At 47.2% G+C, this 12579-nt stretch overlaps 1 protein-coding gene across 1 annotated transcript; it reads left to right on the top strand.

Moving 5' to 3' along the window:
* Positions 1–1411: 1411 nt before the first annotated feature.
* On the top strand, positions 1412–12208 carry LOC143277552 (vang-like protein 2). The gene is made up of 3 exons (XM_076582433.1): positions 1412–1520; positions 4366–5374; positions 9305–12208. Exons 1-3 carry the CDS (start codon positions 1461–1463, stop codon positions 9733–9735), a joined length of 1500 nt encoding a protein of 499 aa, XP_076438548.1. The 5' UTR covers positions 1412–1460; the 3' UTR covers positions 9736–12208.
* The last annotated feature ends 371 nt before the right edge of the window (positions 12209–12579 follow it).

The following is a 12579-nucleotide window of genomic DNA, read 5'->3' on the forward strand; positions in this document are numbered from 1 at the left end:
TAGTGTGTCAAGACTCAAAGCCTGTCTGCCTGCCAAAGGATTTCCCCCTGTCCATTCTTTAACTCACTCAGTACGGCCAGTCCTCTCTTCTCCTCTACACAGACCCCTCGGATGTCCAGTGGGTGTCTCAATGACCCAACCTTTAGCTTCCGTCATCAGAATTGTGGTATTCTTTGTCAGCATTCACCTCTTCAGTATAAGAGCGTTCCTCTTGCAATATTTTGATGATGGTAACTGGGGTGAAACGCTGTTAACGTCGTCTCTTTCGCCGTTCGTATGGAGAGAGTTAAAGTTGTCAGTTTGTCATTGTTTTTCTTTAACTTTTTTTATTTTTTTTTTTATTGTATACACTTGTATATTTCTTTTGTTGATTGGAAGATGGTTTTTTTTCCTCCTCAGTTTCTAAAAGCTGTGTTCTATGACACTGTCTGTTTTGTTTGTTGCAGAGCCGCTTTGTAATGATGTCCATCATTTTTTTGCGTGTGTGTGTGTGTGTGTTTGTATCTGTTTTATTTATTTATACATTTGTGTTTATTGATTGATTGAAAAAAAAAAAGTTGTCACCTTCTTCTTCTTCTTCTGCGTTCACTCGTATGCACACGAGTGGGCTTTTACGTGTATGACCGTTTTTACCCCGCCATGTAGGCAGCCATATTCCGTTTTCGGGGGTGTGCATGCTGGGTATGTTCTTGTTTCCATAACCTACCGAACGCTGACATGTTTTACAGGATCTTTAACGTGCGTATTTGATCTTCTGCTTGCATATACACACGAAGGGGGTTCAGGCACTAGCAGGTCTGCACATATGTTGACCTGGGAGATCGTAAAAATCTCCACCCTTTACCCACCAGGCGCCATCACCGTGATTCGAACCCGGGACCCTCAGATTGACAGTCCAACGCTTTAACCACTCGGCTATTGCGCCCCGTCGATGTTGTCACTATTTCTGAAGCTTTGTTCTCTGACGCTGTGTGTTTGTTGTTTTTGTTGCAGGACCGTACTACTACGGCCGATCTCCCCCTCCACCTCCCCCCTCCTACCCCCCACCACACTGCTCCGTCATGATGGACGGAGCAGAGTCAGTGCGGTCAGGTCGCAGTGACCGCTCGGAGCGCTCGCACCGCAGCCACACGAGCAGCAACCACCGCGGCCACCACCACCACCACCCCCCACACCAACACCAACACCAACAACAACAACACCACCAACAACAACAGCAGCGATCCCAGTCACATTCCTCCCAACACCACCACCACCACCACAACAACAACAACCAGGCACCCCCATCGTCGTCGTCCACCTCGCACTCGCATCACCACGGGTCGTCGTCGTCGTCAGGGCGACAGCACGGCCACCACGGCAGTCGGCATGGCAGCGGGCGGGAGAGGGATCGGGATCGGTACGACCGGGATCGCGGGGATCGGGACAGGGACAGGGACGACCGGTCAGTGACGATCAAGATGCCCGGGCACGAGTCTGACCTGGACAGTCGCACCATGGAGGAGAGGATAGAGGTGCAGGTCAGTGCTGAGCTCCTCCCCAACCAACCCCCCCCCCAGACCCTCCCCCCCCACCAACCAACCTCCCTCCCCAACCAACCCAATCAACCCCCCCTCCACCAACCCCCCCTCCCCAACCAACACCCCCTGGACCCCCCCCCCCCCTCCCCAACCAACCCCGCCTCCACCAACGTGTATTATGACTGTTTTTACCCCCCCCCCCCCCCCCCCCCCCCACCATGTTAAGGCAGCCATACTCTGTTTTCGGAGGTGGTGTGGTAACAATGATGATGATAGTGATGATAAGAAAACGTCATTGAAGCACCAAACAAAACTGTTGGCCAGGGCCAGGTTGCATGCGGCGATCTTTGCAATGCTGAGTTAAGAATGTTCCTAAGCATAATTATAGTATGGACTTTACCGTGGAGTTAAGGAATGTTTGTAACTATAAGCAAACGTAGCGCTGCAAAGATCGCCTCTTATATTGACTCTATCATGGAGTTGGGAATATTCTTAAGGATAAGCAAACTTAGCGCCGCAAAGATCACCTCGTATATTGACTTTACTGTGGAGTTGGGAATATTCTTAAGGATAAGCAAACTTAGCGCTTCAAAGATCAGCTCTTATATTGACTTTACCGTGGAGTTAGGAATATTCTTAATGATAAGCAAACTTAGGGCTGCAAAGATTGCCTTTTATATTGACTTTATCGTGGAGTTGGGAATATTCTTAAGGATAAGCAAACTTAGCGCAGCAAAGATCGCCTCTTATATTGACTTTACCATGGAGTTAGGAATATTCTTAATGATAAGCAAACTTAGGGCCACAAAGATCGCCTCTTATATTGACTTTACCATGGAATTAGGAATATTTTGAACGATAAGGAAACTTAGCACAGCCAAGATCACCTCTTATATTGACTTTACTACAGAGTTCGGAATATTCTTTACGATAAGCAAACTTACTGCAGCAAAGTTCGCCTCTTAGTCCTGCATTGACTTCACCATGGAGTTGGGAATATTCTTAAGGATAAGCAAACTTAGCGCCGCAAGATCACCTCGTATATTAACTTAACCGTGGAGTTATGAATATTCTTAAGGATAAGCAAACTTAGCGCAGCAAAGATCACCTCTTATATTGACTTAACCGTGGAGTTAGGAATATTCTTAACGATAAGCAAACTTAGCACCGCAAAGATCACCTATTATATTGACTTAACCATGGAGTTAAGAATATTGTTAACGATAAGCAAACTTTGTGCAGCAAAGATCACCTCGTATATCGACTTTACCGTGGAGTTAGGAATATTCTTAACAATAAGCAAACTTAGCGCAGCAAAGATCGCATCTTGCAACCCAGCCCAGGTTCTTCCAGGTCTGTCACTCAGTTGTCAGAAACTGTGGTCTCAGAAACGGTTTTCCTGTCCATTCTGCGATGTTAACTGTTGTCGGTCCATTACTTTTGATGATTAGTGTAGAACGAGAATGATAATAACAATAGTAATAATACTGATAATTATGATAGTAATGATGATAATAATAAATGTATAATATATAGCACTGAATCATGTGTGGAGACAAGCAAAAGCACTTTCACACCCAGCTTTCATATGCTTGTATAACTCTGAAACAGACGGAGAAAGATGAAACTTTCAACAAGTATATATGAATGGAAATAACTTTCACACACATGCTTAAGTTAAAGCTCTCAGAAACAGAGAGAGAGGACAAAACTTACAACAAGTACATAAATGGAAGTAACTTTCACACTCATGCATAACTCAGAAACAGGGGGTTAAAGATGAAACTTACAAGTATGTAAATGGAAGTAACCTTCACTCAGTTGGGTAACTCAGAAATGGAGGGATGAAACAAAGAGACAAAACTTATGAAATAACATGTAGATGGAAGGCTTGAGAAACTAAGGACGTCAAAAATGACGAGGCATTTCAGAAAGAGGTGGGTTGTTTTAAGGCCAGACTTGAAGGATGGTAAAAAGGATGAGCTATTTCAGAAAGAGGTGGCATGTTTTAAGGCCAGACTTGAAGGTCGGAACATAGGATGAACTTTTTTGGAAAGAGGTGGGTTGTTTTAAGGACAGGCTTGAAGGACAGTAAAAAGGATGAGCTATTTCGGAAAGAGGTGGGTTGTTTTAAGGCCAGACTTGAAGGATGGTAAAAAGGATGAGCTATTTCGGAAAGAAGTGGCATGTTTTAAGGCCAGACTTGAAGGTCAGAACATAGGATGAGCTCTTTCAGAAAGAGGTGGGTTGTTTTAAGGCCAGACTTGAAGGACAGTAAAAAGGATGAGCTATTTCAGAAAGAGGTGGCATGTTTTAAGGCCAGACTTGAAGGTCGGAACATAGGATGAGCTATTTCGGAAAGAGGTGGGTTGTTTTAAGGACAGACTTGAAGGACGGTAAAAAGGATGAGCTATTTCAGAAAGAGGTGGGTTGTTTTAAGGACAGACTTGAAGGAGAAGAGCTGAGTGCAGGGATCTGACAAAGCAGAAGAGAGGGAGAGATCATTCCAAGTTGTAAGGTCCCATAGACAGAGGAAGAGCGGTCGCCGGGTGGTTGGTGTGTAAGTATGGGATGGACTGGTGCTTGTATTTGAGCGTTGGTTGGGTGGTTGGTGTGTATTTGGGATGGACTGGTGTTTGTATTTGAGCATTGGTTGGGTGGTTGGTGTGTATTTGGGATGGACTGGTGTTTGTATTTGAGCACTGGTTGGGTGGTTGGTGTGTATTTGGGATGGACTGGTGTTTGTATTTGAGCATTGGTTGGGTGGTTGGTGTGTATTTGGGATGGACTGGTGTTTGTATTTGAGCTGTGGCCCAGTGGAATTGCACCTGTTTATTCTTCCCAGGTGATCCCCCAGGATGACAACTGGGGGGACAACACGACGGCCATCACGGGCAACACCAGCGAAACGGGCATGTCCATGGAGGACCTCACCAAGTACCCCTTCCCCAAGGACTTCACGCCGGGCGTCGGCTTCAACTGCGTGCGCTTCATGGGCACGGCGGTGGCCGTCATCCTGTCGCTGTTCGGGTTTCTGTCCCCTGTGGCCATGGTGGTACTGCCACGGCTGGACATTATGGACTGGACGCGGCGGCCCGACGGCTCGCTGGTGGACTCGGCACTGGTGAAGGTGTGCGCGCCGGAGTGCGAGGGCCTGCTCATCTCCTTCGCCTTCAAGCTGCTGATCCTGATGCTGGGCACGCTGGCTGTCTTCTTCCGCCAGCCCAAGGCCACCATGCCGCGCGTGTTCGTGTTTCGCGCCGTCGTGCTCTTCCTCGTCTTCGTGCTGACCTTCGCCTTCTGGCTTTTCTACGGGGTGCGCATCGTACGGGAGAAGCGCACGCACTACCACGGCATCGTGCAGTTCGCCGACAGCCTGGTGGACGGGCTGCTGTTCGTGCACTACCTGGCCCTGGTGCTGCTGGAGATCCGCCAGCTCCAGCCGCAGTTCGTGGTGCGGGTCACGCGCTCCCCGGACGGGGAGACCCGCTGCTACAGCGTGGGGGCGCTGTCCATCCAGCGGGCGGCGGTGACGATGCTGGAGCACTACTACCGCGACTTCCCGGCCTACAACCCCTACCTGGACATGGTGGGCCGCAAGCCGGGCAAACAGAGCCTGACGGGCTTCAAGGTCTACGATGTCGACGGCAGCAACAACGGGCCCAACCAGTCGGTCACCCAGGGCCGCTCCAGGGCCGTGTTTGCGGCCGCGGCCAGGCGGCGGGACTCTGGCCACAACGACCGCTTCTACGATGAGCAGGAGTACGAGAGGAGGGTGAGGAAGCGGCGGGCACGCCTCCTGGTGGCGGCCGAGGAGGCCTTCACCCACATCAAGCGTCTGCAGGAGGAGCAGGGTAAGTCAGTGATGGTGGTAATAGGGAGAGTGTGCACACCCACTTTTGTCTGATTTTCATGAAGGTTCCCTGGTTATTTATAGTAAGAACGGCGTGTGCATGCACGTCTCCATTTCCGTTTTTTGTTTTTTTTCCAGGTCACCAAAAGGCAGCAGTTTTGTTGTAGAAATCGCTGTTCTGAGGAAAGGATTTTGAACATTTTTGGTGACTAATTTTTGCAAGTTTACAAGATATGTTTGTTGGTTTTATAATTACATCCATTATTTGCTTTAGTCTTCTATGTTTACTTTGAGTGAGTTTTCTTGACATATATCTGCCGTTACATATTTGAACTAATCCATTCATAATCTCTGCCGAAAAGTTGTCCGAACAATGGCAGTGCAAACTCAGAGAAGCCAGTTACGGTGATGGGTTGCCCGTGTCAACCTATTTCTCACTCTGCGAGCGACGAAAAGTCCACCATGAAAGCAGGCTGCGCACCTTTCCTTATGGTGGGGATTTACTGTGGGCTTTACCTCCTCAAGGTCTGTATGTGGTGGCTTATATCATAAATTGACATAATCTTAGACGGGCGCAGTAGCCGAATGGTTAAAGCGTTGGACTTTCAATCTGAGGGTCCCGGGTTCGAATCTCGGTGACGGCGCCTGGTGGTTTAAAGAGTGGAGATTTTTCCAATCTCCTAGGTCAACATGTGTGCAGACCTGCTAGTGCCTGAACCCCCTTTGTGTGTATATGCAAGCAAAAGATCAAATACGCACGTTAAAGATCCTGTAATCCATGTCAGCGTTCGGTGGGTTATGGAAACAAGAACATACCCAGCATGCACACCCCCGAAAACGGAGTATGGCTGCCTACATGGCGGGGGGCAAAAACGGTCATACACGTAAAAGCCCACTCGTGTGCATACGAGTGAACGTGGGAGTTGAAGCCCACGAACGCAGAAGAAGAAGAAGAAGACATAATCTTAGTTGGGTCAACAGCATAGTGACAGCTGTATGATCAATGGTTTCTCCACTGCAATAGGAATTCATTTACAGCTTAGTCTTTCATGAAGGACGATGACTTAAATTTGTTAATGTTTTGTTTTTTGGCAAGATTGCACTGGTTCTTAGTGCTGCAGCCTTGTGGGGTTGGGGGGTGGGTGTGGGGGGGACTGGTTGGCCTTTGGGGACCATCGCAGCTTCAACTGTTCTTGTAGCACTCTTTGCCAAGAGAGCGGGGATGTAACTTGAGCAAGATACTCTCCACTGTAATCAAGTTCCAGCCCAGATAGTCGGAACAGTGGTTGCCTCCTCTGTTGCTCTGACGGTCACAGTTGAACACCACTGACTGTCATACTACCTCCGGAGCATAAGGTTCCAGATTAAAAATGATGGAGAGAAAGAGAAAGAAACGTTGAATGAGAAATAAGTATGGTTATTCTCAGTTAGAGCCATGTGCATTCAGATCATCAACAGTGGTTTAACACATTGTGTACCAAACAGAAACGGAATGGTTTATTCACATATAGGCCTCAGCCCCAAGTGAAGGGGTTAATATGAACATTATACAACTCAATAAGACAACATAAACAAACAAGCATAAATGCAGATAACAAAACATAATTATATTCATTTGACGAAGTGACTATTTCTCTAAGTTTGAAAGCCTAAGTTATACAAAAACAAGGAAAAAGCACGAACGTCCTTACTGTTGCTTGACGACATTAACAGACTTAATTTAAACAAAGAGGGATGTTTGTAATATTTTGCTTTTATAAACAAGATGTACCAAGATGGTGAGAATAAGAAATATGTGTGTGTGTGTGTGTGTGTGTGTGTGTGTGTGTGTGTTATAGTAAGATGTGTTGTGTGTTCAGGTGTGATGTGCTGTGTGTATTGTATGTGTTGTGTTGTAATGTGTGGTGTGTATACATATGTTATGGAGTGATAAATTATGATGTGTGTGGTGTGTGTATTATGGTGTGATGTATTTGTGTGTGGTGTGTGTGTACTGTTACGGTGTGATGTGGTGTGTGTGTGTGTCATGTGTTACGGTGTGATGTATTAATTTGTTTGTGGCGTGTGTGTTAAGGTGTAATGCGTTGTGGTGTGGTATGTGAGGTGTTGCGTGTGGTGCATGTGTTGTGGTGTTTACCTGTGTTTGTGTGTGTAGTGTTGTGATAAATGTCTGTTGTGTGATGTGTTGTGGCATGATGTGTTGTTATGTGATGTGTCATGATGTGACTTGTCATGTCACGCTGTGCTGTGCTGTCACTGTATGACGTGTTGTGTCACATTGTAGTTTGTACTGTGTTGTCATGGTATGATGTGTCACATCACGCTGCACTGTGTTGTCACAGTATGGTGTGTCACGTCACACTGTGCTGTGTGTATCAGTGTGAAATGTCATGTCATAGCTGTGCCATGTCATGATGTAACATGTCACATCACGCTGTGCTGTGTTGTCACAGTGTGACATGTCATGTCATAGCTGTGCTGTGTCACAATGTAACATGTCAAATCATGCTGTGCTGTGTGATGTGCCATGTCACGCTGTTCTGTGTCACGATGTAACATGTCATATCAAGCTGTGCTGTGTCATGATGTAACATGTCATATCACGCTGTGCTGTGTCATGATGTAACATGTCATATCACGCTGTGCTGTGTCACGATGTAACATGTCATATCATGCTGTGCTGTGTCACGATGTAACATGTCATATGCTGTGCTGTGTCACGATGTAACATGTCATATCATGCTGTGCTGTGTCACAATGTAACATGTCATATCATGCTGTGCTGTGTCACGATGTAACATGTCATATCACGCTGTGCTGTGTCACGATGTAACATGCCATATCACGCTGTGCTGTGTCACGATGTAACATGTCATATCATGCTGTGCTGTGTCACGATGTAACATGTCATATCATGCTGTGCTGTGTCACAATGTAACATGTCATATCATGCTGTGCTGTGTCAGGATGTAACATGTCATATCAAGCTGTATTGTGTCATGATGTAACGTGTCATATGCTGTGCTGTGTCACGATGTAACATGTCATATCAAGCTGTGCTGTGGCATGATGTAACATGTCATATCAAGCTGTGCTGTGTCACGATGTAACATGTCATATTGTGCTGTGCTGTGTCACAATGTAACATGTCATATCATGCTGTATTGTGTCATGATGTAACATGTCATATCACGCTGTGCTGTGTCACGATGTAACATGTCATATCGTGCTGTGCTGTGTCACGATGTAACATGTCATATGATGTGCTGTGTCACGATGTAACATGTCATATCATGCTGTGCTGTGTCACAATGTAACATGTCATATCATGCTGTGCTGTGTCACGATGTAACATGTCATATCATGCTGTGCTGTGTCACAATGTAACATGTCATATCATGCTGTGCTGTGTCACGATGTAACATGTCATATCAAGCTGTGCTGTGTCATGATGTAACATGTCATATCATGCTGTGCTGTGTCACGATGTAACATGTCATATCATGCTGTGCTGTGTCACAATGTAACATGTCATATCGTGCTGTGCTGTGTCAGGATGTAACATGTCATATCAAGCTGTATTGTGTCATGATGTAACGTGTCATATGCTGTGCTGTGTCACGATGTAACATGTCATATCAAGCTGTGCTGTGGCATGATGTAACATGTCATATCGTGCTGTGCTGTGTCACAATGTAACATGTCATATCAAGCTGTGCTGTGTCACGATGTAACATGTCATATCATGCTGTGCTGTGTCACAATGTAACATGTCATATCAAGCTGTGCTGTGTCACGATGTAACATGTCATATCGTGCTGTGCTGTGTCACGATGTAGTATGTCATATCGTGCTGTGTCACAATGTAACATGTCATATCACGCTGTGCTGTGACACATGTTATATCACACCACACATCACTGTCCGCCAGGCCCAGCCATCCCCATGGACCCCCAGGAAGCGGCCCAGGCGGTGTTCCCCTCCATGGCGCGGGCCCTGCAGAAGTACCTGCGCATCACACGCCAGCAGCCCCGCTACTCCATGGAGAGCGTGCTGTCGCACCTGGCGACCTGCATCTCCCACGACCTGGCCCCCCGCGCCTTCATGGCCAGGTACCTGACCCAGGGCGCCGTGGTGATGAGCGAGCGCGACTACCCGCGACCCGTGGACCGCTGGGTGCTTGTGTGCGAGCACAACGTGGTGCGGGAGGTGGGGGAGGGGGTGCAGTTCCGGCTGCGTCACGGCGAGGTCTCTCTCATGTGCTGCGTGCGGCGGCTCCCCCACTTCAGCGTCACGGAGGAGGTGGTTGACCCCAAGAGCAACCGCTTCGTGCTGCGCCTCAACTCGGAGACCTCCGTATAGCGCTGGTTTTTCATCTGGAGGGGGCAGGGTTTGGGGGTTGAGTGGTGTGTAACGTTGACCATTTCTTGAACAATATGTAGGTTCATCTGACCCTAACAGCAACAGGTTGTTCAGTCGCAACAAGTTTGCCCTGGGCCCCATCTCAGAGACCTCTGCATAGCACTGGACGTGTCAAGTTTTTGGAGAGAATGGTTTTGGTGAGAAATGTTGAGGACTGTTTCTGGAACAATTTGTAAGTTCTTCAACCCTAAAAGCAACCAGCTGACCAATTCGAAGAGCAACAAGTTTGTTTTGCGCCTTGTTTCAGAGACCTCCGTATAGCGCTGGTTGTGTTTGGGGTTGGGAGGGAGTTGTTTTGGTGTGTAATGATGAGGACCAGTACAAAAGTTCGACCCTAACAGGAACAAGTTGTTCAGTCCCAAGAGCAACAAGTTTCCCCAACAGAGAAAGGAAAGACAGGATCGACTCAGAGGTAGAAAAAACGAACGAATCGAGGGGGCCGAGTCGAAATGAGTACACAGGATGTAAGAAAAATATACAGACAAGCCGCATGCAACAAAATAAGGCCAAATGAACACGCTTAATAGCCAAAAAAAGCGTAAGACGAGACAGAGCGAAAACCTGACAAGATGGCGTGGAGAGCCTCGGCCAAAGGAAATGATTCAGCGCTTATAGCTTTTAGAGGCGTTTGATTGACTAAGAGCGGACCGGGCAAAGAGGGGCGTCTTTTCACTGTTAGCCGAGCGAAATTTGGCCAAGCAGAGCAAACCGATAGGCCTAGTTTGCATCAGTTTGACATGGTAAGTATATGTATCACCAAACATGGAGTATAATACAAACTCCTCCTTTTGCATCTTGTCCTGGAGACCTTGGTATAGCGCTGGTTGGGTCAGGAGGGGGTTTGGAGTGAGTGGTTTTGGTGTGTAATGTTGAGGACCATTTCTTGAATAGTACGTTAGTTCATTGACCCTAACAGCAACAAGTTGTTCAGTCCCAAGAGCAGCAAGTTTGTCTTGTGCCTAGTCTCTGGAACCTTGGTATAGCGCTGGTTGGGTCAGGAGGGGGTTTGGAGTGAGCGGTTTTGGTGTGTAATGTTGAGGACCATTTCTTGATTACTACGTTAGTTCATTGACCCAAACAGCAACAAGTTGTTCAGTCCCAAGAGCAGCAAGTTTGTCTTGCGCCTAGTCTCTGGAACCTTGGTATTGTACTGGTAGAGTCGGGAGTGAGTGGCTTTGGTGTGTCATGTTGAGGACTGTTTCTTGAACAATACGTAAGTTCATCGACCCGAAAAGCAACAAGTTGTTCAGTCCCAAGAGCAGCAAGTTTGTCTTGCGCCATGTCTTGGAGACGTGGGTATAGCACTGGTTGGGTCAGGTTTTGGAGTGAATCGTCTGGTGGTTGGAGGTGTGTAACATTGAAGTGCATTTCTTGAGCGTACTTAAGCTTATCGATCCCAAGAGCAAGAGGTTTGTTTTGCTGCTGAACTCAGAGATACATGTCTGTGTAGCGCTGAATGTGTTGAGTTTTGGAGTGAATGGTCATGTTGTTGAATTTTGATGTGTTACGTTTAGGAGCATTTGTTGAATGTACTTGATTCATTGACCCCAAGAGCAACAAGTTCATCTTGTGCCTGAACTCAGATATGACAGTATTGCGGTGGATGTGTTGGGTTTTGGGTGGATGTGTCCAGTTTTGGGACTGACTGTTCTTGTGGTTAGATACAGTGTGTGACGTAGAGGAGCATTTCTTGAATGTACTGAAGTACTGAAATCGGTTCCCAAAAACAATTTCTTCTTTCAACTTGGAGATGTCCGTATAGCCCTACATGTGACAGGGTATAGCCCTACATGTGACAGGGTGTGGGTGGATGTGTTGTGGAGGTGTCTGTATAGCCCTACATGTGACAGGGTGTGGGTGGATGTGTTGTGGAGGTGTCTGTATAGCCCTACATGTGACAGGTTGTGGGTGGATGTGTTGTGGAGGTGTCTGTATAGCCCTACATGTGACAGGGTATAGCCCTACATGTGACAGGTTGTGGGTGGATGTGTTGTGGAGGTGTCTGTATAGCCCTACATGTGACAGGGTATAGCCCTACATGTGACAGGTTGTGGGTGGATGTGTTGTGGAGGTGTCTGTATAGCCCTACATGTGACAGGTTGTGGGTGGATGTGTTGTGGAGGTGTCTGTATAGCCCTACATGTGACAGGTTGTGGGTGGATGTGTTGTGGAGATGTCTGTATAGCCCTACATGTGACAGGATGTGTTGTGGAGGTGTCTGTATAGCCCTACATGTGACAGGGTGTGGGTGGATGTGTTGTGGAGATGTCTGTATAGCCCTACATGTGACAGGTTGTGGGTGGATGTGTTGTGGAGGTGTCTGTATAGCCCTACATGTGACAGGGTATAGCCCTACATGTGACAGCTTGTGGGTGGATGTGTTGTGGAGATGTCTGTATAGCCCTACATGTGACAGGGTGTGGGTGGATGTGTTGTGGAGGTGTCTGTATAGCCCTACATGTGACAGGGTATAGCCCTACATGTGACAGGGTATAGCCCTACATGTGACAGGTTGTGGGTGGATGTGTTGTGGAGGTGTCTGTATAGCCCTACATGTGACAGGTTGTGGGTGGATGTGTTGTGGAGGTGTCTGTATAGCCCTACATGTGACAGGGTATAGCCCTACATGTGACAGGGTGTGGGTGGATGTGTTGTGGAGGTGTCTGTATAGCCCTACATGTTTCGGGTTGTGGGTGGATGTGTTGAGTTTTTGGAGTGAATGGTCTTATGGTCGGATTCAGTGTGTAAACGATGAGGAGCATTTCTTGAATGAACTTAATTCCA

The sequence above is a fragment of the Babylonia areolata genome, chromosome 34 (assembly GCF_041734735.1).
Source record: "Babylonia areolata isolate BAREFJ2019XMU chromosome 34, ASM4173473v1, whole genome shotgun sequence".
Lineage (NCBI taxonomy): Eukaryota > Metazoa > Mollusca > Gastropoda > Neogastropoda > Buccinidae > Babylonia > Babylonia areolata.

Bases quoted from the DNA above. Each gene is read 5' to 3' on its own strand.
- LOC143277552 (XM_076582433.1), top strand. From the start codon at position 1,461: ATGCCCGGGCACGAGTCTGACCTGGACAGTCGCACCATGGAGGAGAGG. The intron at 1,521-4,365 runs GTCAGTGCTGAG...TATTCTTCCCAG, and splicing joins AGGAGAGGATAGAGGTGCAG to GTGATCCCCCAGGATGACAA. The intron at 5,375-9,304 runs GTAAGTCAGTGA...ACTGTCCGCCAG, and splicing joins GCGTCTGCAGGAGGAGCAGG to GCCCAGCCATCCCCATGGAC.